General features: G+C 36.4%; 1 protein-coding gene across 2 annotated transcripts; it reads right to left on the minus strand.

Annotated features, from left to right (window-relative positions):
- Positions 1-7,555: 7,555 nt before the first annotated feature.
- Positions 7,556-17,229, minus strand: LOC128859766 (zinc finger protein on ecdysone puffs). Of its 2 annotated transcripts, XM_054096826.1 has the most exons (5): positions 17,082-17,229; positions 15,786-15,941; positions 15,315-15,660; positions 11,682-11,899; positions 7,556-9,251 (listed from the first exon to the last, which is right to left on the minus strand). In XM_054096826.1, the coding sequence occupies exons 2-5, from the start codon at positions 15,794-15,796 to the stop codon at positions 7,784-7,786; spliced, it is 2,043 nt and encodes a 680-aa protein (XP_053952801.1). In that variant the 5' UTR covers positions 15,797-15,941; positions 17,082-17,229; the 3' UTR covers positions 7,556-7,783. The 2 variants fall into 2 exon arrangements, with proteins under 2 accessions (XP_053952801.1, XP_053952802.1); XM_054096827.1 differs by lacking the exon at positions 15,786-15,941.
- Between the last annotated feature and the right edge of the window lie 6,928 nt (positions 17,230-24,157).

The raw sequence follows: 24,157 nt of genomic DNA on the forward strand, positions 1-24,157 counted from the left end.
ACTTTACGGTGTACGTTATATCCCTCTCTGGTAATCAGGTAGTTACTCTCGTGGAGTTCTGTTTCTTGGACCTCAGCTATTAAATTTTCATGTCGGTTCATAAGTGCGCCTGACGGCGGGAGCAATATGTAGCCATAAACCGCGTGGACTACTGCCTATGTTCCTTAAAGCTTGGAGAGTATTGGGAGGTTGAATTAGTTTTAAAGGTGACACACAGATGGCGCTATTTATCACTTTATCGCGTTGGCAATACTGAATATATATTCATGACAAAGCCTCATCCCTAGGCTTTGTTTATCAGTATCTGTCATTTCGCTGAAGTATAAACAACGCAGTGTTTTCGTGCTCCGAGTATGTCAACTTTCGTGCCGTCGAAACGCAATTTGCGGGAAGCTTTGCTTTTCTGCTTCAATTTGAAAAAAATACAGCCCAAGCCCGTGAATTGTTGCAGGAGGCCTACCCAGACCATACTCCGTCGATTTCAACATGTGAGTACTGGTTTCGACGATTCAAAAGTGGTGATTTTCACACCGAAGACAAGGAGCGTCTTGGCCAGCCCAAAAAGTTCGAGGACGCGGAATTGGGGGAATTGGTAAACGAGGACTCTTGCCAAACCCAAGAAGAGCTTGCTGAATCATTGGGCGTTGATAAATCAACTGTTTGCAAGCGTCTAAAAGCGATGGGAATGATCCAAAAGCAAGGGCATTGGGTCCCGTACGAGTTGAAGCTGCGCGACGTCGAACGGCGATTTTTTACGTGCGAATTGCTGATCGAGCGACAAAATCGGAAGGGTTTTTTGCATCGGGTGGTGACTGGCGACGAAAAATGGATCCACTACGATAACCCAAAACGCAAAAAATCATGGGGTTTGCCCGGCCACGCATCAACGTCGACGGCCAAGCAGAATATTCACGGCAAGAAAATCATGCTCTGCATTTGGTGGGATCAGGTCGGCGTCGTATATTTTGAGCTGCTCCAACCGGGCGAAACAATCACGGGGGATCGTTACCGACTGCAATTTATGCGTTTAAGCCGGGCATTGAAAGAAAAACGGCCGGAAACGGTAAAAAGGCACGACAAGATTATTTTGCAACATGACAACGCTCGGCCGCATGTTGCACAACCTGTCAAAAAATACCTTGGAACGCTTGGCTGGGAAGTGTTACCCCACCCGCCGTATAGTCCAGACATAGCTCCCTCCGATTATCATTTGTTCCGGCATATGAGTCTCGATTTGGCGGACCAGCGGTTCTCCTCGTACGAGGCTACCAAAATATGGGTTGAGTCATGGATAGCCAAGCAGCGGCCAGAATTTTGGAGAAACGGCATCCGGGAATTGCCCGAAAGATGGGCGAAAGTTGTAGCTAGCGATGGCCAATACTTCAAATAAAATATTTTGTACCGTTTTTTCACAATAAAGCCCCAAATCTTCGAAAAAAACCTTTAAAACTAATTCAACCTCCCAATATATTCCGGGAACTTTTCGATTAAGGTGGTGCGCACATACTAGAATGATAATCTCAACAACACCGTTTTTTTAAATATAATATTCAATCACGTTTACCATTTTCAATATTCAAGTGCATTCCCCACATTCTGTCGAAAAGAAGCGTACTGAGGTAAAAAAAGTTCTAATGGAAACGTACTATACTTAAGCTTTGAACAAAATCTCAATGTAATATGGTTCATTCTTCTAAAATTATGTATAGCTAATTAAAATTACGCGACAAAACTGACGCAAAACCGACTATTTTTATTGGTCTGCCATTTATGAATAAATATCTTATTATTTAAAACGATTAAGAAACAAAAACAGTCAAACAAGATGTTATATTTGACTATCTGAAAATTCTTTTCACATTTCAATAAAATAAAAGATCAAGTAAGTCTGCACGAAAATAATTGTGAGGCATACTGTAATACAGTCAGGGACTAAATTTTAAATACACCCTTTAAATTTTGAGTTGAAAGAAAATTTCATATTTTACCACAATTGTAAGTATGCAGTTTTATTCAATTTCATGAATGATAGAGAACAAAACAACAAAAATAGTTTCCTCCCCCAATCATAACCGTAAATTTTACAAAAAGATTCAGTGGGCCAAAATTTACGGCACCACTACTCTTTATGTTTATTCAGAAATTATGTACCGTTATATCTGTAAATTTGCTCAGATTTGTTATTTTGTAGTCTAGATAAGTTATTAGTTGCGTTTTATTATCAGTGCCAGTTACGCATGACAATATGGACAAAGGAAGAGAAATAGAATAGAGTGTTAAAATGTTAATTATAGAACATTTAAAAGGAGGGAAGCTTCCGCCAACATACAGGAAAATTATTGAATACACCGTTTTCTAGTGTTAAAAATATTGTTCGCAAATATAAAAAATCTCGTATCTGTGGAAAATATGCATAGACCAAAAAACTTTCCCTTAGAAATGTTAGTCAAATACTTAAGGGAGCTCATAAGAATCCAAGAGTAAGTGATCCACAACTAGCAAATAATATCGCAAGTACTTCCAATAGGCAAGTTCGTCTAAAAACCGAGCAAAGAGTATTGCAAGAGAATGGGCACAGAAGAGCTCCTCTAAAGCAAGTTATAGCTTATACTATATTAAGAAAATAGTTGGCTTAGATTGCAGGTAAATAATTTCGAAGACAATAACGTGGAAATTAGGAAAACTATACTTTTCATTGGTGAATATAAATTAAATTTATTTGGAAGTAATGGGCGTACGAAAGCCTGACGAAAACCTAGCAGGTGGGTCGGAGATTTGGTCTTTATTCATGGAATAACGGATCAACATCTACACAAGAGCAGTTTGCAACAATATTTACAGCCTTGTGTGGACAGTTTGAGCCGTGGACCACATTGGAATTTCCCACCAGGAAACGATCCTAAGCACACCGCACTAGTCGAGTCAAATCTCATCTAATCTTACGTTGGAGAGGGGGGGTCTCGGCAAATATCACGCAGTTTTTTTCTGATTGAAACAAAAAAATTGTACATGCTTAAGATTTAATCTCAAGCGTAATCGTAGTATGATTAAGATCATTCACTAATTCGTTCAAAAGAAAATAATTTCATTCATACTTCGACGTTATACAGTGGCTCACAGCTTATTTCGTGTGCCCGTTTATCAAAATAAAAAAGTTTAATATTTTTGTATAAACTTTCCACGTCACACCTTATTTCGTGTGCTTAACCAAACTAGAAAAAACATGATTTTTTTTTTTAATTTATTATGTTTTTACTAATCTAATATTTTGTAGGGTAGCCTTTTTGTTTTAATACAGCTTTTAACCGGGATTGCATGGAGCTAACAAGTTTTCCAGTGTATTCAGGAGATATTTTCTCCCACTCCACTTGCAATGCTGTTTTTAGATCTTGTTTGTTGCTTATGTTATGTTTTATAATTTTTTGATCCAGAATACTCCATAAATTCTCAATTACATTGAGATCAGGTGATTGTGCTGGCGTTTTTACCACATGAGGGCAATTCCATATAAGCCACCGTTGCACTAATTCCGACTTATGCTTCGGATCATTGTCCTGATAGAACCTGAACCTGTCCCGAATGCTTAATTTTTCAGCACTTTGTAGTAAATTATTTTTTAATAAATTCAAATAAATAAATAAATCCATAATTTCGACGATAAAAACCAAGTTTCCGACACCAGCTGTTGACATGCAGCCCCAAACCATTACATGACCCCCACCGTGTTTTACTGTACCACGCAGATTCTTCGGGTCCAGCTCCGCGTTGGGCTTACGCCAAACGAAATACTTTCCATCGGAACCAAAGAGGTTGAATTTGCTTTCGTCGGCGAAAATAACGTCATTCCAAAATGTTTGGTCTTTATTAACATGGTTTTCGGCAAACTCCACCCTTAATCTTCTGTTATGCTCATTAACAAACGGTTTGTTTCGAGCTGTACGACCATGGAAATCAGCTTTGCGCAGAATTCTTCTTATTGTTTCAGGATTACATGACTTATCAAGTACTTTTTCAACCTCTTTTGTCAAAGCTGGCGCACTAATTCGTGGGTCTTTTTTAATTTTTCTTAATATCCACCTTTCATCAGCTTCTGTAAAAATTTTGTTTGGAGCTTGGCGGCCTTTGTCAACCACTCTTTTTTCACGAGAAAAGCGTTGAATAATGTAATGTACTGTGGAAGTACTTAAGCTTACAATTTCAGCAATTTTTTTCTGCGACTTTCCATTTTTGTAATGCGTAATCACTAATTCGCGCCTTTCAATCGACGTACGACGACCCATCACGGTATTTTTAAATTAAGCTGGACAACCGACTACTTTCAATGTGTAAACTAAATAAGGATATAATCTAATATACTATGCAAAACAAATTTCTATAATTGCTAACCGGTTTACTGGCACCGATAACGGTAAAAGTGAACACACGAAATAAGCTGTGGCGTCAATTTACCTAGTATTCTGTTTTTGTTGTAAATATTCTACTAAAGCAGAAAAAATTTGAATGCGTTTATACATGTTTGTAATTAGAAATAATTTATCTTTGATTGTGCATTTAAATTTTTTTTAAAGTAAATCAAATAAAAATAATTTTACAATTCTTTAGTTTAACATACAGCCACACGAAATAAGCTGTGAGCCACTGTACATTACTACTTTCAAACCACCATATTTGTTTTATACCAAATAGCTCAATTTAATCTGAATTTGCGGTACAGTGTAGCCCGTCGGTTGTTTTCGCGCCACTATGAGCCGAACGCCCTATCACTCAGGTTGACGTTTGACAATTCCGGACTTTAAAGAACATGACGGAAAATCATTTGCTCCATTTCTAATACGCGTACCGATTGAACCGCTGAATGCCTTCATCAGCACGCCTATTGATCTCTATTGGCCAAGTATACGTGATGATTTAGAGAAAATATACTACAGTACGGGTATATTCAGAAACGCATTATAAATGCGCAGTAATTGCAGCGCTGGCAGCACTGCTAATGTGACAAGTGTTGCAATTGATAGATTGGCAGTATTAAAATTTTTCCTGCAAATAATGTGCGACGTTTGATACAAAAATGGCGTTTTGGAACGCGATACATTTGCAGTACTGCCATATTTGCATTTCTGAACGCATTGCCAACACTGCAAAAGTACGTTGCGCATTATAATGCGTTATTGAATTTACCCTACATGCGGTATTTACTTCGCATGTATCACAAGAGCTGCAGAGCACTGGCGAGCAGCTCACATTGCACCAGCTAAGCAAGCGCGTATGTTCCGCAAAGTGCGACCCTCACGGATTGTCACAAGACGAGCTAATGAGTTACTGTGCGCAAGCGTGGCTAGGCTTAGAGTGGCTAGATTAGAACGAAGTGGAAGGAGCACATGATTTTACTGAAAATCATATGGACATGTTGGTCCCAATAATCTCTCTAGAACCGCGCATGATTCTCCATGGTCTGAATTAGAGTAGATATTCTTTTTTTAATCGCAGTAGTTACGATTTAAGTCTTCTATTGTTAAATTTTATTACTTATAACTCTCAGCAATATTGATTACTAGTCTTAACTAGTTGTAAATAAAAACACTAAGTAACTTTTTTTTCTTTTTACAATAACAATCCAACGCGTTTACATAAGAAACCCACATTTTGAAAAATCTCACGTGAGATTGGGGGATGGGGGAAGGGGTTGAATAAAATCTCACGACATCTCACCAGGGGGCGAGGGAGGGTCAGAAAATTGAAAAAAACACCTCACGTAATTTATGGACGCCCCCAAACCTTCTCTTTGATGACGCGCTTGAAGAAAATTAGACTCGACAGATGCAAGCAGCTTATTCGGCGGCACGCGGTCAATGGCCATGAAAATATTATTTTCAGAGTACTTTTCACTGTTGAAGAAGGTTTTAACAAAACGACTAAACCTATGTTAAAACTTCTAAAAACGCAAGGGTACAGCGTAGCCACTATCACGCCTCCTTAATGGTTTGGTGGGGAGTGTCTTGTAAAGGCATTACATCTCATTTCTGCGAAAAAGGGGTTAAGACCAGGGCAAAAGTATGCTAGGACAATGTCTTAGAAGGTATGGTGAAGCAGTTGAGCAGTACTCTCTTCAATGGAGAGTTTTACATCTTTCATCAAGATTCCGCTCAAGGCCGTCTGGAAGTCCAGATCTGATTCCATTGGACTACAGTTTGTAATCAGAATTGGTGAGCATGGCCTGTCGAAGACCTGACAGAAATTTGGAATCTCAAACTATTTTTGGTGTGAGCAGCGACGTCAATATCCGTGAACACCGTGCGTGCAGTAACAGCTGAATGGCCTAATCGTTTCAAAGTTTATGGTGACTTTCGAATGAAAATTGAAATTTTTTTACATGATTAAAAACAATAAAACTAAATTCATAAAAAAAAATATATTATAATTTCATATCTATAAAGGACTTAACTTGTAACAGAACTTATGGCAGGACTAAATAGATTCACTTACCTTAAATGTCTTCATTCCAAATTTCAAAAGCTCGAGACTAACGGTATCGAAGTTATAACTGATTAAAATTTTCACGCTTATGGCAGGTGCCATACATCCTCGAGAAAACCCTGACAATATAACCTCCTTGTACAGGAAATTTAATCTTTGACCTTACCTATTCCAATATTTAACAAGTCAGTGAAAAATATCCGTTTTCTGCATTTCGTACATCTAAAGGTTCTTTTATTTACCTCTTAAAATATGATTTTACATTGTATAATGAATAATACAGCAAAATCCAGTGCATACCGAGCTCAATACCTTCTCTGCTTGTGATTTACATCACCACACACATGACAATATTAAATACTAGTTTACGCGATTGCAAAAAGTTTTGCATGTACGTCACTCTTTCATTTTGACAACGAAATTCTTTTAAGTAACTCTTCGTCTAACTTGGGTTCCAAAACAGGAAATTTGCAAATAATTCGTAATAACATGTTAAATGAAATATAAAAGTTCTGAACGCTTCGTTTCTTCGCTGTCTTCTTCTAGTTGGTTTTATGGCCCATTTGCAAAATAGCACTTTCGTAATTGCATTTTTTTCTACGATTTCTGGTGCTTTTGCTGTTTTTGGACGTCCTTGATTTGGATAGACTTCAAGGCTTGTACAACCACGTTGTCGACCACACCTACTGTACTAATTGTGGGCAAAAAATTCTTATACACTTTTAATATTCGCTCACAAATTTTCTTTGCTTTTAAACCTTCCATTGTGGAAACTACTGTGACACGTCGATACTAAATGGTTTGTAAACAAAGAAATAATTGACAGATTGAAATGAAACTTATACTTTCATATGAAGAGAGTGAACCAGAATAACAAAACAATTCAGGTATCTTAATCGAACCGCAAAAAAACTGAACTTAGTACACATCGAGAAATATCTCTCACTAAAACCATTTAGTGGAAAACGCTCAGAACTTTTTGCTTCATCTAATATTTTTGATTCAATAGCAATGATTGTGGAAATTGCAGTTAAAAGTAATAAATTTGTTAGTATTTAAGTGTTGTAGGTATGTATATATGTATATTGAAATATTGTTTCAGTTTATTGTATTTATGTATCTTGTCAAGTTGCAAACATACGTTTTCTGGTATAATTGTTGGAAAGAATTACAACTAAACTTAAATAGTGGAAATTATTTATTTTGCTCTAGTAATACGTTAATCTATATTTTTGTTATTGATGAAGTTTAAAAGTGTCTCAATGCTGACGAATGTAAATAATGTCATGTCTACACCCAAACTATTTTCTTAGTAACGATTGTAGCGCCCACGTCCACGACCACGCGGCGTTGCTTTTGGGGCTGCACGAGCTGGTGTTGCCTTTTTGGCTGGTGAGTTATCAGCTGCAGGCGTGGATGGTGTAGGTGTTGCTGGAGCAGGTTTAGCAGGTGTCTTAACAGGTTCGGGCTTTGGTTGTTCTTTAACTGGCTCCGGTTCTGGCTCTGGCTCAGGTTCAGCTTCAGCCTCATTTTCTTGTGCCTCCATTTCTTCATCACCAGCACCCTCTTCTTCAGCTTCATCACCTTCACCCTCACCTTCGGCGCCTTCGCCATTCTCATTCATTTCAACATCTTCATCATCCCCAGTGGCTTCCGAAGGGTCATACAACTCACCCTCACCACCCTCAGCGGCTTCGCCGTTTTCATTCTTTACTTCAGCAGTTGCTGCTGCCTCAGCTTCTTCCAGCTTACGCTTCTTGCGCTCGCTCTCTTCTTGAGCAGCAGCTGCGCGTTTCTGAGCAATCTTAGTATCGCTCGACTTCTCGTTGATGAACTTCAAGAAGTTGCGGTGATGAGTAACAGTACGAGAGTGTACCTCCACCGTTTTTTCTGTATCAAAGAATTTACCACACAACGAGCACTCAAAGCACTCCAATTTGGTGATAAGACCATTACCCACTGAACGTGTCCAATTGTATTTGGGCAGACGATTATCCACTTCAGTCGGGATCTCATCACCCTCACAAAAATCAAGAATGCAATCTTCTGGGTCTACTGGCAAAGCGACTTCTTCCTCTTCTTGAGTTTCATTCAATTCATCACCCTCTTTGGTTTCATCAGCGCCCTCTTCACCTTCTTTCTTCTCAGCCTCCTCACCTTCGGCCTCTTCGCCTTCAGCTCCTTCTTCTCCCTCTTTCTTAACTTCACCTTCATTCTCAGCCTTTTTGGCAGCTGGCCTCTTCCTCTTCTTTTGAGGTGGACGCAAGTCCTTCGCCTCTTCCTCTTCCGTATGAATAGTCAAAGTATTCCGTTTGCGTTCACCCACCTTGGTATTCTTCTCAGCAGCCTTCTGCAAATGATCAGCCGACAACAAATGTGTGTCATAATCAATACGAGTAGCGAATTCCTTGTTGCACTCAATACATTTTGGATGTAGGAATTTCTTCAAACTCAAATGACCCTCTGATTTACGATGAGCAGAAATATGACCATGGAAGTTCAAATCGCACATAGTACAGTATTCCAATTGGCGTTGCTTGGTCTTGCCCATGCGCTTCAAACGATCCAATTCAATAGATTTCAATTGCTCGGCGATCTTAGCTTCCTGGCGAATCATATTGGCCTTTAAACGGTAGCTCTCTTCAATGCCCTCACGCATCATCAAATGAGTACGTCCCTTAATGTGATTTTCGAAAGAGTTGGCATCCCACATATGCTTCTTACACAAATGGCAATAGAACATGTCGTTGGGTACGCTGGCATAGGGTGATTCCTTGCTGCTGATTGAGAATTCGCAAAGCAAATTCATTTACCAAGTTGATAGAAATGGAAATATATGGAAAAGGAAAGATATTAGTTCGAGTTCATATATAAATTTTACTATTTCACTTATGCAAAATAGTGATGATATAAATCTGCATAAAATGGGGAAACGCGTACAAATTTTCACGATTATCCTTCTAAAATATTAGGGGTGTATTAAAAAATTTAAGGACAAGATTAATATGATTATTTTGATGATTTGAAAGGCGACTTTTATAGAGTTCATATTATTATATTCGTTTTCGTATCTATAGTCTTATGATAGAACAATTCAAATCAATTTAGCACTTTCTACATTTTAAGCATTACTAAATTTTGCAGGGATTTAAAGGAATGGTTTCATTTTTTTGTTTTGCTAATGGGAAATCAAAAGTTATTGGTATGCAACAGAGGAGCGAGGCCGGCTGATGAGAAAACATATAAATGTAAAAAAAACAAAATTGTATGTTAAGACAAATAGATTGTCAAATATGTTAATATCTTTTTCTTCGTTTTTTAGTAGTATTGTAATGTGAACATTAACATACAAGAGGGGAATTTTTTTTTTTTTAGTGGAAAAACATAATATCGTGATAGACGGTTCACTAGACGGGGCTAGTTTACTGGAGCGGCAGCCTTTGATCGGGGAAACCCCGAGTGATTCTGGTAACGTAGAACCCGGCTGCCATGGGAAGTTCGTCGTACTCCTTTGTTTGCATCAATTGTCTGAAAATTTGTTTACATGACGACGAAGTCGATAAGCGAAACGTGAACAAAAACTGCATTACTCAGAACTTTTCTCGTTTATGTTCATACATGGGTGAGCAAAAATAGTTACCATATAACACTCGACAAATTGCCAAGATGCTTTCTTTTCTCGCAATAATGTCGCATTTATTCCGCCCTGCACCAGAGCAGTCAAAATTTAGTTTTCTTTTCTGAAACTGTTGTTCACTGACATTATCTACCTTCTACAGAAAATGAGGACACGCGAGGGAGGATTTTGTAGACCTGTGTAAATAAGTTCGTCAAAATAGTTTGCAAAAACTATAATTGTTACAACACAAAAATGAAAGTAAATGCTTCTAATTATATATTATGTATATAATTTGTGAAAGTGTTGAATTTCCTTTTGTTCTATTCTCATATGAAATAAGTAAAACTTTCACAAGGCAATATGGTAATATTTTCGTGATGTCGACATATGAGTTGCCATTTTCTTTGCGAAAACAAAATACTCTTAAAGAATGAGGGAGATGTCACATGCCATGAACGCGAATTCACGAGTTTTTTGTGAATAAATGGGAAATAATTATCAAAATACACATTTATTATTTAATTTTGTTGTTTTAACACACCCCTAACAAAATTTGGTTCCTAAATTAAAATTTTGAACCAGGTTTGAAGTGACTTATTCAAGCTCCATTTTATTACCTTACTCATTTTTAAAAGTTAACTGAGGAAGGAATGTTTTAAAGTAAATACATGTGTATGTGAAATTTACATGCAAGTTTCTGCAATTTTGTTGATAATAGATAAAGTATGTATATATCACCTCAGACCCGGTTTTATGCATTTATATATATCACAAGATATAACGCATTTTCTTTGAATTATGACTTACGAATTTTTTCACTTTTCTTATTTGGATGTTGGAAAACCCCCATGCGATTGTTGGTTGTCACTGAATTCGCAGTTTTTTTATATGGGATTTAATGATCATTTTTTCAAATACTGTTCAAAATATAATTTTAGTCAACGAGCGATGATGGTTACCGGAACTATTAACAAGGTTAATAAAGTACTCCAATAGGTCACAATTCAAAGAACAACGGTTATATATATTTATAATGGCATAACATTTTGATGATAAGTTTAGTATAGGTGGAAAATGCGCGTTGGGTAATTGAATAAATTAAAAAAAATTAAAGTATAGCAAAATAATAATTTTAAAATTTAAAAATAAAATTATGTCCGCTGAAAATGTGCAATAAAAAAATATATATAATGCTATAATATAAAAAAGCAAAAAATCGCAGTAAATTTCATGATTATTCATCCCACATTTCCCCAAAACCCACATTCCCACCTACAGATATTTTATCATCATTCATCCACTGTCCCTGTCCCATGCTTTTTGAGTTCCCAAACGAATACATTTATTTCGTAATATGAGAACTGATTTTTTTATAAAGCATCATCCCACTCTCATCTAACATTAAATAAAGGGGATAGAAAGTAGCAATGCTTATATAGTAGTATATGTAAATTGGGTTATAGAGGATTCCCCATTTATATTTCTGCTTTAAAGTTGTCGTAAAATGATGTAGGTTTTATTTGTATTGGTTCGAAATTGAAATTGTAGTAAAAACTTGTTGAAATTTGTTTTTGTCAAAAACGCTTACCTCTCAGTTTTTTTATCGCCAGAAGCGGTATCCTTCTTTTTGTTATTGTTGGCATTTTTAGCCAAAAGTTTCTTAGCACGATCGAAAGCATTCTGCTTGCGAATTCCGCCAGCGCCTTGCTTTTGAGCTGATTTACCACCAGCTGCGCCACGGTTTTGAAAACCTCCTTGAACACGGCGATTATTAATGCGATTGCCAGGAGCGCCACGATTGACCATCTTTATTTTATGTTATGAAAATTTTGCAATTTTATAAAAGGTTTTTTTATATGAAATGCGCACACAATTGATATAAACATGCAGGAATTTGCGTTTGTTTCCCCAGATGTAGACAGAAACATTGTTGATTGCATATAAATGTAGCGTGATATCGAAATGCACAAGATTTGCAAACATTTTCACAATACATGGTAAATATTTCACAGTAATTTGCATATTTAGAACACAAATTCATTTAACGGTAATTCGCATACATTTTCATATTTTCGAAGCACAAATAATTCCATGTGATCATGTAACACCAAAGTGCATTTTCACATTTTTTGTTGAAGATTTTTGAATTTTGTTTTTTCGTCGTTACAATATTGTATACAAATATATAACATATATGGAATACAAAATCAGTATTTGAATAACCATCATTGGAACACATACAATATCATAGCATTTTTTGTTTGTTTTTTGTTTAATGAAATTTTTCATAATTGTTATATAAATATGTGGTTATAAGATGTGTCAGTTCGTTGGCATATTTGGCAATCAACAATAAATGAGCATTTGAAGTGGACGATTGGTTGGATGGTGGAGAGCAGCAATGGCGTCAATACACATATGCACAGGAGTAGCCGAAATGGCATAATGCGTGAGTGTGTATGACGAGACAACATTAATTTATATAGTTTTATTGAAGTACATATTTTTAATAAAAGCGTTCAAATATAATCGTTGAAAATTTTTCATTTCATTAGATGTTAATGAAATACCCATCATTCATATTTTTTAAGAAATACACATTATGTGAGCAGCAAGTTGGTTCGGGAAAACGCGGTTCATATGTCGTTAACAGAGTATTGCATTGTTCATTTGCAGATTAATATTTCGTTTTTTGTTTTGTCATCAACAATTATTTAAATGAATTTGTTTTTGAAATATATCATTTAGGTTTTTGTTTTTGTTTGGTTTGTTTTGGAGTCATCAGCATATTTAGATTGCAATAAAGAATCGTTGAAGAAACACCAGACCAGAGTGTGTCGCAGTATAGTAGGCAGATCATCATCGATCGACAGTTGTGATACGCACCATTTTGAAGAGACATCGGTTGCAACATTTACATTCGATCAGTATTTATATTTGCATGAGTAGACGGCAGTTATGTAGCGTGAATTTGAATTGCGTAAATGCATGAGTGTATGGTTGTTTGGTCGCAGCATTTGCGTAAATGTGCAATATAAGGTTTTCGATTCAATTATTTTTTTAGGGACGGAATTTTATTTTTTCGTAAAAGAAATTCGAAAACCAATTGACACATCACGCGCCAACGCGTACAAGACGCAAGCAATGCCAAAACATCAATAACAACAGCATACGCATTATCATAACGTCAACCATAACCGCATTTTATATTGAAGTTGCAACATTTTCGATCACAATCGATACGCCGCAGATGGAACATTTGAACAAATCAGAGGTTCAGTTCAATGTGATTTAGGGTTTTGTTTTTGTATATGGAGAAGAGAATAAAAGAAAGTAAACAATTGCTAATTAGAAACTTGGAATTATGCAGCGCATATAGTACAACAAATTGTTTGTTTGTATGCCTTAAATTATAAAATATACAATTTATGAAATAATTGATCAATTAGAAATATGCTGCTTGACAGTTGCTTATAGTTAAAAGTTGGAGAAACTAAAACTGCTAAGTATTTGCTATGGTATTCTGTTGAACATCACAACAACGACATTATTACTTATAATCCATATTAGAGCTAAGTGTATCGTATTGAGGTTATATTGAAAAATCATAAGGAATAATTAATGGTACTGTTAAAAAATTGTGCACTAATATAAAGCAATTTGGTCTCCTCTCGTAATATAAAAATACAGCATTTTAAATGGATAAATGCTTTTTACTTGAAAGCCTCCAATGCACAATCATTTTACAATTTGTTGTTAAAATCTTTAGATTCGCATATTCAAAATGAAGAAATATATAAAGAATATGTATGTTATTTTAGAAAAAAAAAAAAAGAACACTAATACAATTTTCTCGGCAGACTTCGTTGACTTTAAGTTTTTTTTAATAAAATAGTGAACTTTAAGTATAAAAGTTGTATACAAATATATTTTAATCATAAAAGTTAAAAGCTATTCCATATATCGTATGCGTAATAATAGGTAAAATCGAATAACTCTCTTTAACATTTGAAATATTTCCATTTTCCTTCGCTATAAAACTCAAAAAAATGCACATATAATCTAGCATTTGATATTAAATTTGTGTAATGTAATATATTGAGTTGTCCAAAAGTTCGAAATATACACTGTATCTAGTACCCCAGCCCAGTGATTTAGAGGTGACGATTGAAATTATTAAAATTGTACCATATATTATACTATTAGGAAGTTATTGCACTTTATTATGTTTACAAATTTTGAGCATTTGATGAGCACATATGATGCTGTGTTCAGAAAACTGCACTGAAAATGTGAATGTTAAAAAAATTTCGCGGAAGAAAAAAAGATCTCAAAGGCAGCATTGCTCCGAACTAAAATCCACCACTAAAATTATATTTTCGAAACCGAAAATAACTATTAATGGAATTCCTTCAACAGTCGGTTTTATGTTGCCTGATAACCGGGATCCCCCCAACTGATGAAATGAAATACAGTCAGAACAATAAATATTGCAAGTGGAACGAACTGGAATTTCTCATAAGAAACGAAGGGGAGTTTAAGGAATGCAATTGCCACTAAATAGCAACAAGAAACGTATGTTCAGATGTCAAGCATCTAACACAACGTTCGACTTTTGAATAGTGTGCAGTTCAACTAGAGTTTTTTCTTTGTGAAAAATGGGCATTATATGAGTTTTGGCAGCTATTTTATATCGACGGTAGAAACAACGACACAGGTTTTGACGCTCATATTGCTTCCATTCAATTGTATCACAAAACATTTTGTATTACCTGTATGAACATTGCTCGTTACGGCCCATATCACCGGACGATTTCTGTTTCGCCTATTTTTTAATACTTTCAGGCGTTAAGCGCCTATCATGTGAAAGGGATATTTCTGACTTGGACCAATCAAATGAGATCTGGGGAATTCTTGATACATATATTTCGGACCTTGCACCCTAAGTTTATCATAATTATTATCACACCCAAGGTAAAAAGTTATTATGAATCCTGTAGTTGCATTAGTTTTCGACAAATACGTCATAACCTTAAAATTTTGGAACTTCTTCACATATCTTATATGATTACCATTTTTTATCACGCATACGGTATTAACTTGTAGGGATTATAGCTAAATTTGTCACTTGCAGACTGCCTTGGTGTATAGCAAAATTAAAAACTCTTTAAAAGGAAACTTAATTTAAAGTAAAGTATCTAAATTAAAATCATATACATACCGGTCCGCCGCGCTGATTGCGATTGCCCATACCGCCGCCACCACCACGTGGCAGATCTAACAGTGATGGGGGATTTTGATTTCTAAACAAGTTGTTTAACAAATTGTTGGCTAGACTAATAGCCTGCGCATTCATGCCTTGACCACCGCCGCCTTGACGCATGTTGCCACCACTGAAGTTACCTCCGGAATTTGGGGTATCCCACGGCGACATATTCATATTCCCCATGCGGTTGGCACCCATTGGGCCTCCACCATAGTTATTACCGCCGAAATTGCGATTGCGATTTTGGTTACCACGGAATGCCATTTTTCTATTATTATTACTGTTATTTACTTGTTTAACGCTATGTGAGAGACAAAAATAGATTAGCATGAACGAGCTTGCAAAATTATACATAATATTAATAGCGTTAAAAATAATATATTCAGATGTGTTAATGCCGCATATGCTGCATCGACTTCTGCATACCTTGGAGACATTCGGAATTACAAAATTTTAAATTTAGAAGTCAAAAGTTGTCTGACTAATCAATAAAGCACACAAAATCAACCAATACTGAACAAGCGAGTACTTTATTAATTTAGGAATCAAAGTACTAGCTTAATTCAAATCTTTGCAAAATATCTGAAAAACAAAGAGAACAGCAAACACTTGCTATAAATTACGAGCAATACAAGTTCGAAAGAGTTTTTAAAAACAGGATTCCAAAAGAAATTTTAGAAAATGTTAGTCATAAGCGGCTTAACTCTTTGATTTCTTCTAATTGACTAATGTAACACCTATGTAAAAATTACAGCTTTTTCTGGATTGTGTATGTATACCAAATTCGGCGCGAAAGTTTGCCATACAACGGAAGTGTATGTGTATTCGCAAAATGTGAAAGAACGAATAATTTTTCGTTTGCCCGGCCCAAGCTAGTACAAGTAACGAATAATCTGGCAAAAAGTCAAGTGAGCTAACAAGTACAGGTAAAAGAAAATACGAGAAAACGTAAAAAAAAAATTGCTTAAGCGCTATGTGAATAACCTCATTTAATAAAGTACTACATTTCTCTATGCATAGATACATACAAAGTGATGATTCGAAAAATTGTGCTTCAACACATAAACCGGCCGGTATTTACACAATTTTAGAGTAGAAACTAATTTTTTTTTCTAAATACTTGATGTAGAACACGCCAATGGACTGCCAGAATTTCAGCGAGTTCTTGTCAAACAAGTATAATTGTATACACACACAAAAAATTCCAAACGAAATTGAGGGATGATGAAGGAGAAAATGTGAAGCCGAAAACAAAATGGCGTCCGGATTTTCTTCAGCAATTTTTTCGAAGTCACATTTCTTAGCAAATCGGGATGCAAAATCTTTTTACAAAAAGATCACTTCAAGAAAAACAATACGCAATATTCTGTGCGTATCTTCAACTACTTAGCAACCTTTTGGAAATTTCACATTTTTCAAACTGTACTTTCACAACGGCATGTGTTAATAAATCAGCCTTTTTAAAAATAAATTTCTTCGTTGGCAGAATTTATTTGTATAACAAAATATATTAAAGCCACGATTGGGAATATACAATAAGCAATAGAATAATATATCACCTTGTATTAAATCAAAGCCGATTCGGTTAGTATAAGTAAATTTTCAAATAAAAAGGCAAAAATCGATAATTACACAAGAATATATATGCATCTGTGCAAATCACCCACACCACTAAAGAATTATACTAAATTTTAATTTATCGTCAAATCTTAATTTTCTTACCTTCTATTGAAGAATGCACTCTCACAATTTTTCAGTTTTTTCTAGTAAAGAAAAGTAAAGATGGCGACGGTGTGATTTTTCAATGAACAAAACCGCACTCTCACAAAAGTATTACACCACCAATGTACGAACAATGAATGAACAGGGCACAGTAAATTGAAAAGTTGGAAAGCGAAGCGCTTCGGATCGAACAAACAAGCGAGTAGATTTCTGGAGTTGCCAGGCTTTCCTCTACTTCATATATAGTACATTTTTCAGTTACAGTGGGGTTACACGTTCAAAAACCTTCTGTGAAGATAATCACACTTAAGTTAGGATTCCATAACAGCCATTCCGTCATTGCTGCCGCCTGAAAAATTAATTTAGTAAAATTTTATAGGCTCGAATTTTCTATAATGTAATATGGGCATTGAGATGTTGGGGAGTGTTTCAGGAACAAGCTTAATAACTCCCAATTATTCCGGAAACAATAGTTTAATAGTTATTTACCTTCAAAGTGCCCTCAGAAGCTTGACTATAGTTTGGTGCATTGCGCAGTAGGCTGTTAATAATAAACAGTTTGAGAAAAGCCGTAAACGACGTTTACTGAAGTTTCAAAAAATTATGGCAGCAATAGGCATTTGAAATTCGATATTACATTTTAAAATAAGTAATAAGAGGGCACACGATTTTTTTCTGTAATATGAACGCATAATTAATAAAAATGTAACAAAAATTTAATTAGAATTATGTCTACAAACCTGTTTTCTTTGCCGGCGTCCACTTGATTTAGTTTTTATATTGATGTTTCTCCTTACATTCGTAATAATAATTATCGATAACACAGAAAACACAGGGTTGTATGTCAAAAAATATGTTTATTATCTAAGATTACTTTACAATCTCAGGTTTGGGAGAGAAATTTTGTATGGGAAATCTCGCTTTTTAATTACGGATTGGGAGTTAAGCACGAACAAGTAGATCATCTACTTATATGTGAACGTATTGTAAGAATTCATTAGAATTGACAACAGTACAGGGTTGCCGGATGCCTTACATGAAAATTAAAATAAAAACAAAAATAAAGTATTTCAGCTCAGTGTTGATAATGGGGATGGGGGTTATTGTGCCTCCTTACTAGACACACGCGTATGACGTTTTCATTTTGGGTTCAATGGTTTTATCGTGGGAAGGAGTTGCAGACAAACATACTATGAATAGCGTAGCGAAGTTGAACTGATGAGAGTTACTTTTTTGAAACGCGGCCTAAGGCCGCCCACGCGAATAGGAGTTTGACAAAGAAATACTATGGATTGCGTAGCCGGAGTTGGACTGATGAGGGTTATTCTTTTGAAGCGCGACCGAATGCCTCCCATATGTAAAAAAGTTTTAAGCAAAAATTGTACACTCCTTCTATCCCCTCTTTACAACTTCCCGTTTTTCCCATTTTTCCAGTTCGTAACTCACGTGCTCCATTTAATTTCAGTAGGAATACTCGATTAAGAAGATTTCTGTAACCAAGTTAAATGAAACGTTGACCGTGAGGTGGTGACAACACACCTTTCGTTTTTTATATCTGCATGTGAATACTACTAAAACCAAGTAAAGAATTTTGTAATCTATGGGGCTTTACTTTTCGTCTCTTTGTTTACGCCATAATTTGTTTCCCATGACCCACTACGGGTTGGGCAAAACAACGGTGCTTTAGTCCGTCCATATAAACTCTTTTGCTATATTCTTGTTCTTTGCACTTGCAATCATCCATAGATCCACTGGCAGTGTATTTATTTAGCATAAGGACTTTTGTACCGTATGGATGTTCCCAATTGCAAACGTCGGGCGTACTTTCCCCATATTTTGCACAAGACAAAATTGGTGCACATTTTTGGAGATGTACATATACATACATAGTTATTTATCAATATCGAAATTTGTGTATACATATTAGGGTTTTCACACTTACTTTTCTTAGTTATTCAACATCTCCACACTCAATTGTTCTTTTAGGACAACTGTCAAATTTGATTGAATGCGATGGCAACATTTTGAAGATATCGTCTAAAGGCCTCCGAACACGGGTTGTATCGTCATTGTGGCGTATGCGACAAAATGTACGCGAGGTATACGCTTCGTTGTCAAAATTATAACACATTTAATCACATGAAATGGTAATTGAAACAGTTGCTTTAATAAGGGTTGCAGGAAGTTAATATAATGGCTAAAAGGTGGCTGACGATCTGCTCTGGTGAAAGTGATTAGCTGAAAGAGGGTTGCCTATAAAATTGCTTGGATATTCACGTTCAGTGCCTACCGCGCAGAAATTTTCATGAATGAAACGCTAAGCAAGTTAAAATACATTGATGGTTCATGTCATGCAGAACTTTATTCTATGAGTGGAACTCCATATTACTACTTTCTCAAATCGGCTGTGCCAGGAAAAATTTGTGAAGTAACGAATTGTTCAATTCCAATTTACTCGTTACTTTTATATGTACACATGGCAGCACAGAGTAGCAGTTTACTATTGTCCACGAGGTGGCGCCTGTAGAAGTAACGCAAAATTCATTTTGGGGTTAAAAGCTATGTACTTGCACATGCAATTTTTGCGTCAACTTTTAATTGAATGGCTGTTTAGGCCAACAACTCGCGAGCAATTCAGCAAACTTTGACCTATTCAAATTTTTCTTCGAGCAACCCTGTATTTGTTTACAATTTTTTTTGGGATTCAAAACGCTTCTGTACTCATAGCAGAGAACGTAAATTCATATCAATTTACGTTCTCTGCTCATAGTACCTTTAAATGAAGTAATAATACATGAGTGTGAATATTCATTTATGTATGTAAGTATGTATTTCCGTCTACAGCGAGTTTTACAGACTAATATCATTAGTTAAATTTTACAAAAAGATTAATTTTAACATTAGAATCTATGTGTAATATTGCTGTAATTATTACAAAAGCAGACACATCGCAAAACAGGTTCATTTAATGAACAAACAAGCGAAGACTATGGGGCGAGATATCTGACTGCAGATTATTGCTGTCAGATGGTTTGGGTATCTCAAGTAGGAGTTTCACATCATCTGCAAACATTAGGCAGTTGCCAAACTTAAAATGTATCGATAAGTCATTTATAAAAATAATAATCCAGAATATGGGAATACCCGACTAAGCTTTAGCTAATGATTTAGAGACAATAGAATCGATTTTCACGAATAATTTTGAGTTATTTAGAAAGCTGACAAAGAATTCTAAGAGTTTTTTCCTGATAATGTTTGAGCTGGTATAAAAGAATTGACATTTATTTTTTTGAACTGTTGGACGCAACTACACCGGCCATCCGTAAACACTAATTTTGAAGGAGGACTTCGGTCGGTATCTCATGAATAACTTTAGTAATGTTGGTTTATCTATAAATCATTTAGACTTGACATACCCCCACAGAAGTGTGATATCAGACGATCTTATTGGCCAATCCGTTAGTTTACGGGGTGTGCGGTAAGTAGCAACGTCTTCATTCATCGGCTTCAATTTCTGGCATCAAAAATTTGAAGAAATATGGGCCAATGATTTCTCCAGCCTATAGGCCGCACCAAACGGTTGTTTTCAATAAATGTAATGACCGTTCTTGAATTGCTTCGGGTTGCTCTTCAGTCCAAATATGGCAATTTTGCTTATTGACGTAGCCATCAAACCAAAGATCGGGAAGAGCGATGAGGGAACACCATAAAGTGGTTTGAGCGCGCGATGAACTCTTTCCACAGAGCGTCGACGTTCGTAACTGTACGATTTGTAAACATTGTTGAGGCGTTAGTCTTTCCATGATGAAATGTCAATGAATGCTGAAAAAATTATGTATTTAGTTTGGCAGTAGTCACGCGTTATCTGCCAAAAAACCCCCTCCAACCTGATCACCCTTTATATTCCACAACCACCAAAAAGCTGTTTATATGCAACGATATATATGTAATATCTGCTTTCAAGATATATGGGGCAATACTTTCATTGTTTCACCACGGCACGTTTTCCACGCCACGCCAGTCAAATGCAACGGACACTTTGTGGCAGTCCTATAATAGTGGCAGTCTAAAAAGGCACTATGAACAAGCCAAAGGCGAATCTATTAAAGGTGGTGTTGGTAAATCAGCTGATTTGTTTTTTCTTTCGCTGTATCTATGTAGCTATAAGCACAAATTTCTACTTCGCCAATACCTTGCCGTGACAAACAAACGTACAAAACATTGTTGTTGGTCTAGTGGCACTACCTTCAATAAATGTGCCCTGGAACAAGCTATTCATTCAACTAGAATTCGTCTCGTGTAAATTGTTTCACATAAAATTTATTTATTCTTTTTATACATATGTACATTTATTTATTTATTGTTAAAATATTTCCAAATTGTTTTAAAAAAGTTAAATTAATTGAATAGAAAAAAGTTTTTATATTTAGTGTGCTGTCCTTTGAACCTTCTAGTCTGTTAGCCACGCGCAAATTTTTTATATTTTCCTATTGGATTCTCACGTTCGCTTCATTAAATGCGGGCAATTCCATATCAGCTTCGCTTTGTCTTTTGTCCTTGAGTTCTTGGGCGGTTTTTTGGTAGTAACGGAAATGTTGACGGATTCTAAGTTTCTCGGCTTTTCGGAGGAGGTTATCTTTTAGAATAGTGAAGTATATCGTTTTATTCATAATACCTTCAACAAAGACTAAATTTCCGACTCCGATTGCGAACATACACGCCCATATCAAAACACTACAAGCATCACGTTTTACAATTGGCTTAATGTTACTGTTGTGGAGCTCAGTATTGGGTTTCCATTGATTCTATCTGGGTTAAAAAGACTGAACGTCGATTGGCCAGAAAAATTTACCGACGTTCGTCCATTGAATGATGCGCATGTAGTACAAGACACACATTTTCGGCGCAAATGAATTGCCACATTCCGGCTGAGGCTCTGTGCTTTGTTTGACAGCCGATAGTTTCAGGTTTTCTTTTATTTTGTCTACGATTAAACGCTCGTCACATGTGTACATTAAAAATTTTACTTGGTGCACTTCAGCCTTTCATTAATATTGAGCACAAAATAACTAAGCATCAGCTCTTAGCCTTGATCTTTGGGCGGCTACCGGGCAAACACCAGTTCACATAGAAATTATGTGTCGTAAGTGGCAATGGATCGGACACACCTTGCGCAAACCACGGGATGACATCGCAAGGACAGCGCTAGACTGGAATTGCCAAGGAAGCCGTAGGTGCGGGAGACCAGCCAACACATGGAGGCGACAAGTAGCAGCAGAGGCGGACAGAGCAGGGCGTTCCTGGCGTCAATTTAAACATCTAGCTCTCAACAAACGAAATTATAACTTGTTTATTCAGGCCCTATGTTTCATCTGTATATGTATGTATACATGTAACTCTTAGCTCACTACTAATTAGCTCTGATCAGGTCTTTAACAAAATTGTATCCAGGCCAGAGACGTTTCGATTCCCCATCCGTTAGCGAATGGCGAGAAGGTGCAGCAACTGGCATAAATAAACCTAAATTGACACGGGGTATTATTTAATGGGTATTAGTAATGGTCTGCAGACTGACCAATGTAACGCAGTCCATAGAGAACACAAAATTGAGCAAAACTTAACCCATAGAAAACAACTGCGTTCTTTTCGTTACATATTTACACAATACATCGGTTTGTGTGTGTTTGTGTTTGGTTGTAACGACATCGGCCATTGATGTTTTTGCATACACACTTTTTCCCACATCTGCGTTATAGTCCGGGAGCCAGGGGTCATTTTGACCTCATCATTTCATGCCGACTGATTTTAATACTGAAGGCAGACGCTACCCAATGGATTACGAAACCAACCGTCAGCTGGTCCAGTAGTGGTGGGTACATGCATGGGATGCTGCGAAACGTGTCGAAAAAAATTGTTAACAAGTCATTTAATACCGACTGAAATTTTTTTTGTGTATTGTTGCATTTAGTAGAATAGAAAAAAAGTCTAGTCAGCTGCGCCGTAGAGGAGGAAAATACGGCATCTGAACAGGCGAACTTGTAAAATAAATTAAAAAGTAAAACTATTTTATGCCGATTGAATTTTTGTTACATAATTTTGGAAACATATGGAAATATAATAATAATAATCAGCTGCGTTTATAGCGGTGGAAAGACCGTCTTGATGAAAATACAACTTTATTCTGAAAAAATAGTTACAAGTGAATCATTGAAAGTATTGCCCATCGCTGGCTACTACTTTTTCCCCATCTTTCTGGTAGATCTCGTATACCGTCGCGGTAAAACTGTTCATCTTTTGAGGCTATCCACGGATCAAGCCATTTTTTGATGTCTTTATATGAATGGAACTGCTGCAGTGCTTGGCTCAATCATATCAATTGAAGTCGATACCGATCCCCAGTGATGGTTTTGCTTGATTTTAACAGTTCATAATAAATAACACGAGCTTGGTCGCACCAAATACATAGCATAACCTTCGCAGTGTGAGTATTCGGCCGAGGCGACGACGTAGAAGCAGTCCCCATGACTTTTTTTTCTTTGGATTGCTGTAATGAATCCATTTTTCATCACCTGTTACGATACGATGAAGAAAACTCTTCCTTTTTTTGCCGCTGGAGCAGTTGTTCACAGGCAAAAAAACGACATTCAACATCCCTTGGTTTTAACTCATAAGGAACCCAAGTCCCCTGTTTCTAAGTCATTCCCACAGCATGCAATCGCTTGGAAATCGATTGGCGGGTAACTTCTAATACTGAAGCAAGCTCTTCTTGCGTTCGACATGGATCCCCATTGAGCAATGCCTCCAATTCAGCGTCTTCGAAGGTTTTTGGCCTTCCTTCACGCGGACGGTCGTCAACATTAAAATCACCGCCTGAAAAAATCAGACGTTTTCACAAAACCATAAGTATTATGATACCAAAGCAAAATCACCAACGTGTCGAAGCAATTTGTTTACCATATGTCTAAGCTTGGTTTACGACGTTTAGGTTATGTTAGAATCGACTAGCACACACTGCTGGCGGCATCTACTGACAAACAGTGAGAACTTAGTTGCGCACCTAATACATGAGGCTCTCA

The sequence above is a fragment of the Anastrepha ludens genome, chromosome 4 (genome assembly GCF_028408465.1).
Source record: "Anastrepha ludens isolate Willacy chromosome 4, idAnaLude1.1, whole genome shotgun sequence".
In the NCBI taxonomy this organism is placed as follows: Eukaryota; Metazoa; Arthropoda; class Insecta; order Diptera; family Tephritidae; genus Anastrepha; species Anastrepha ludens.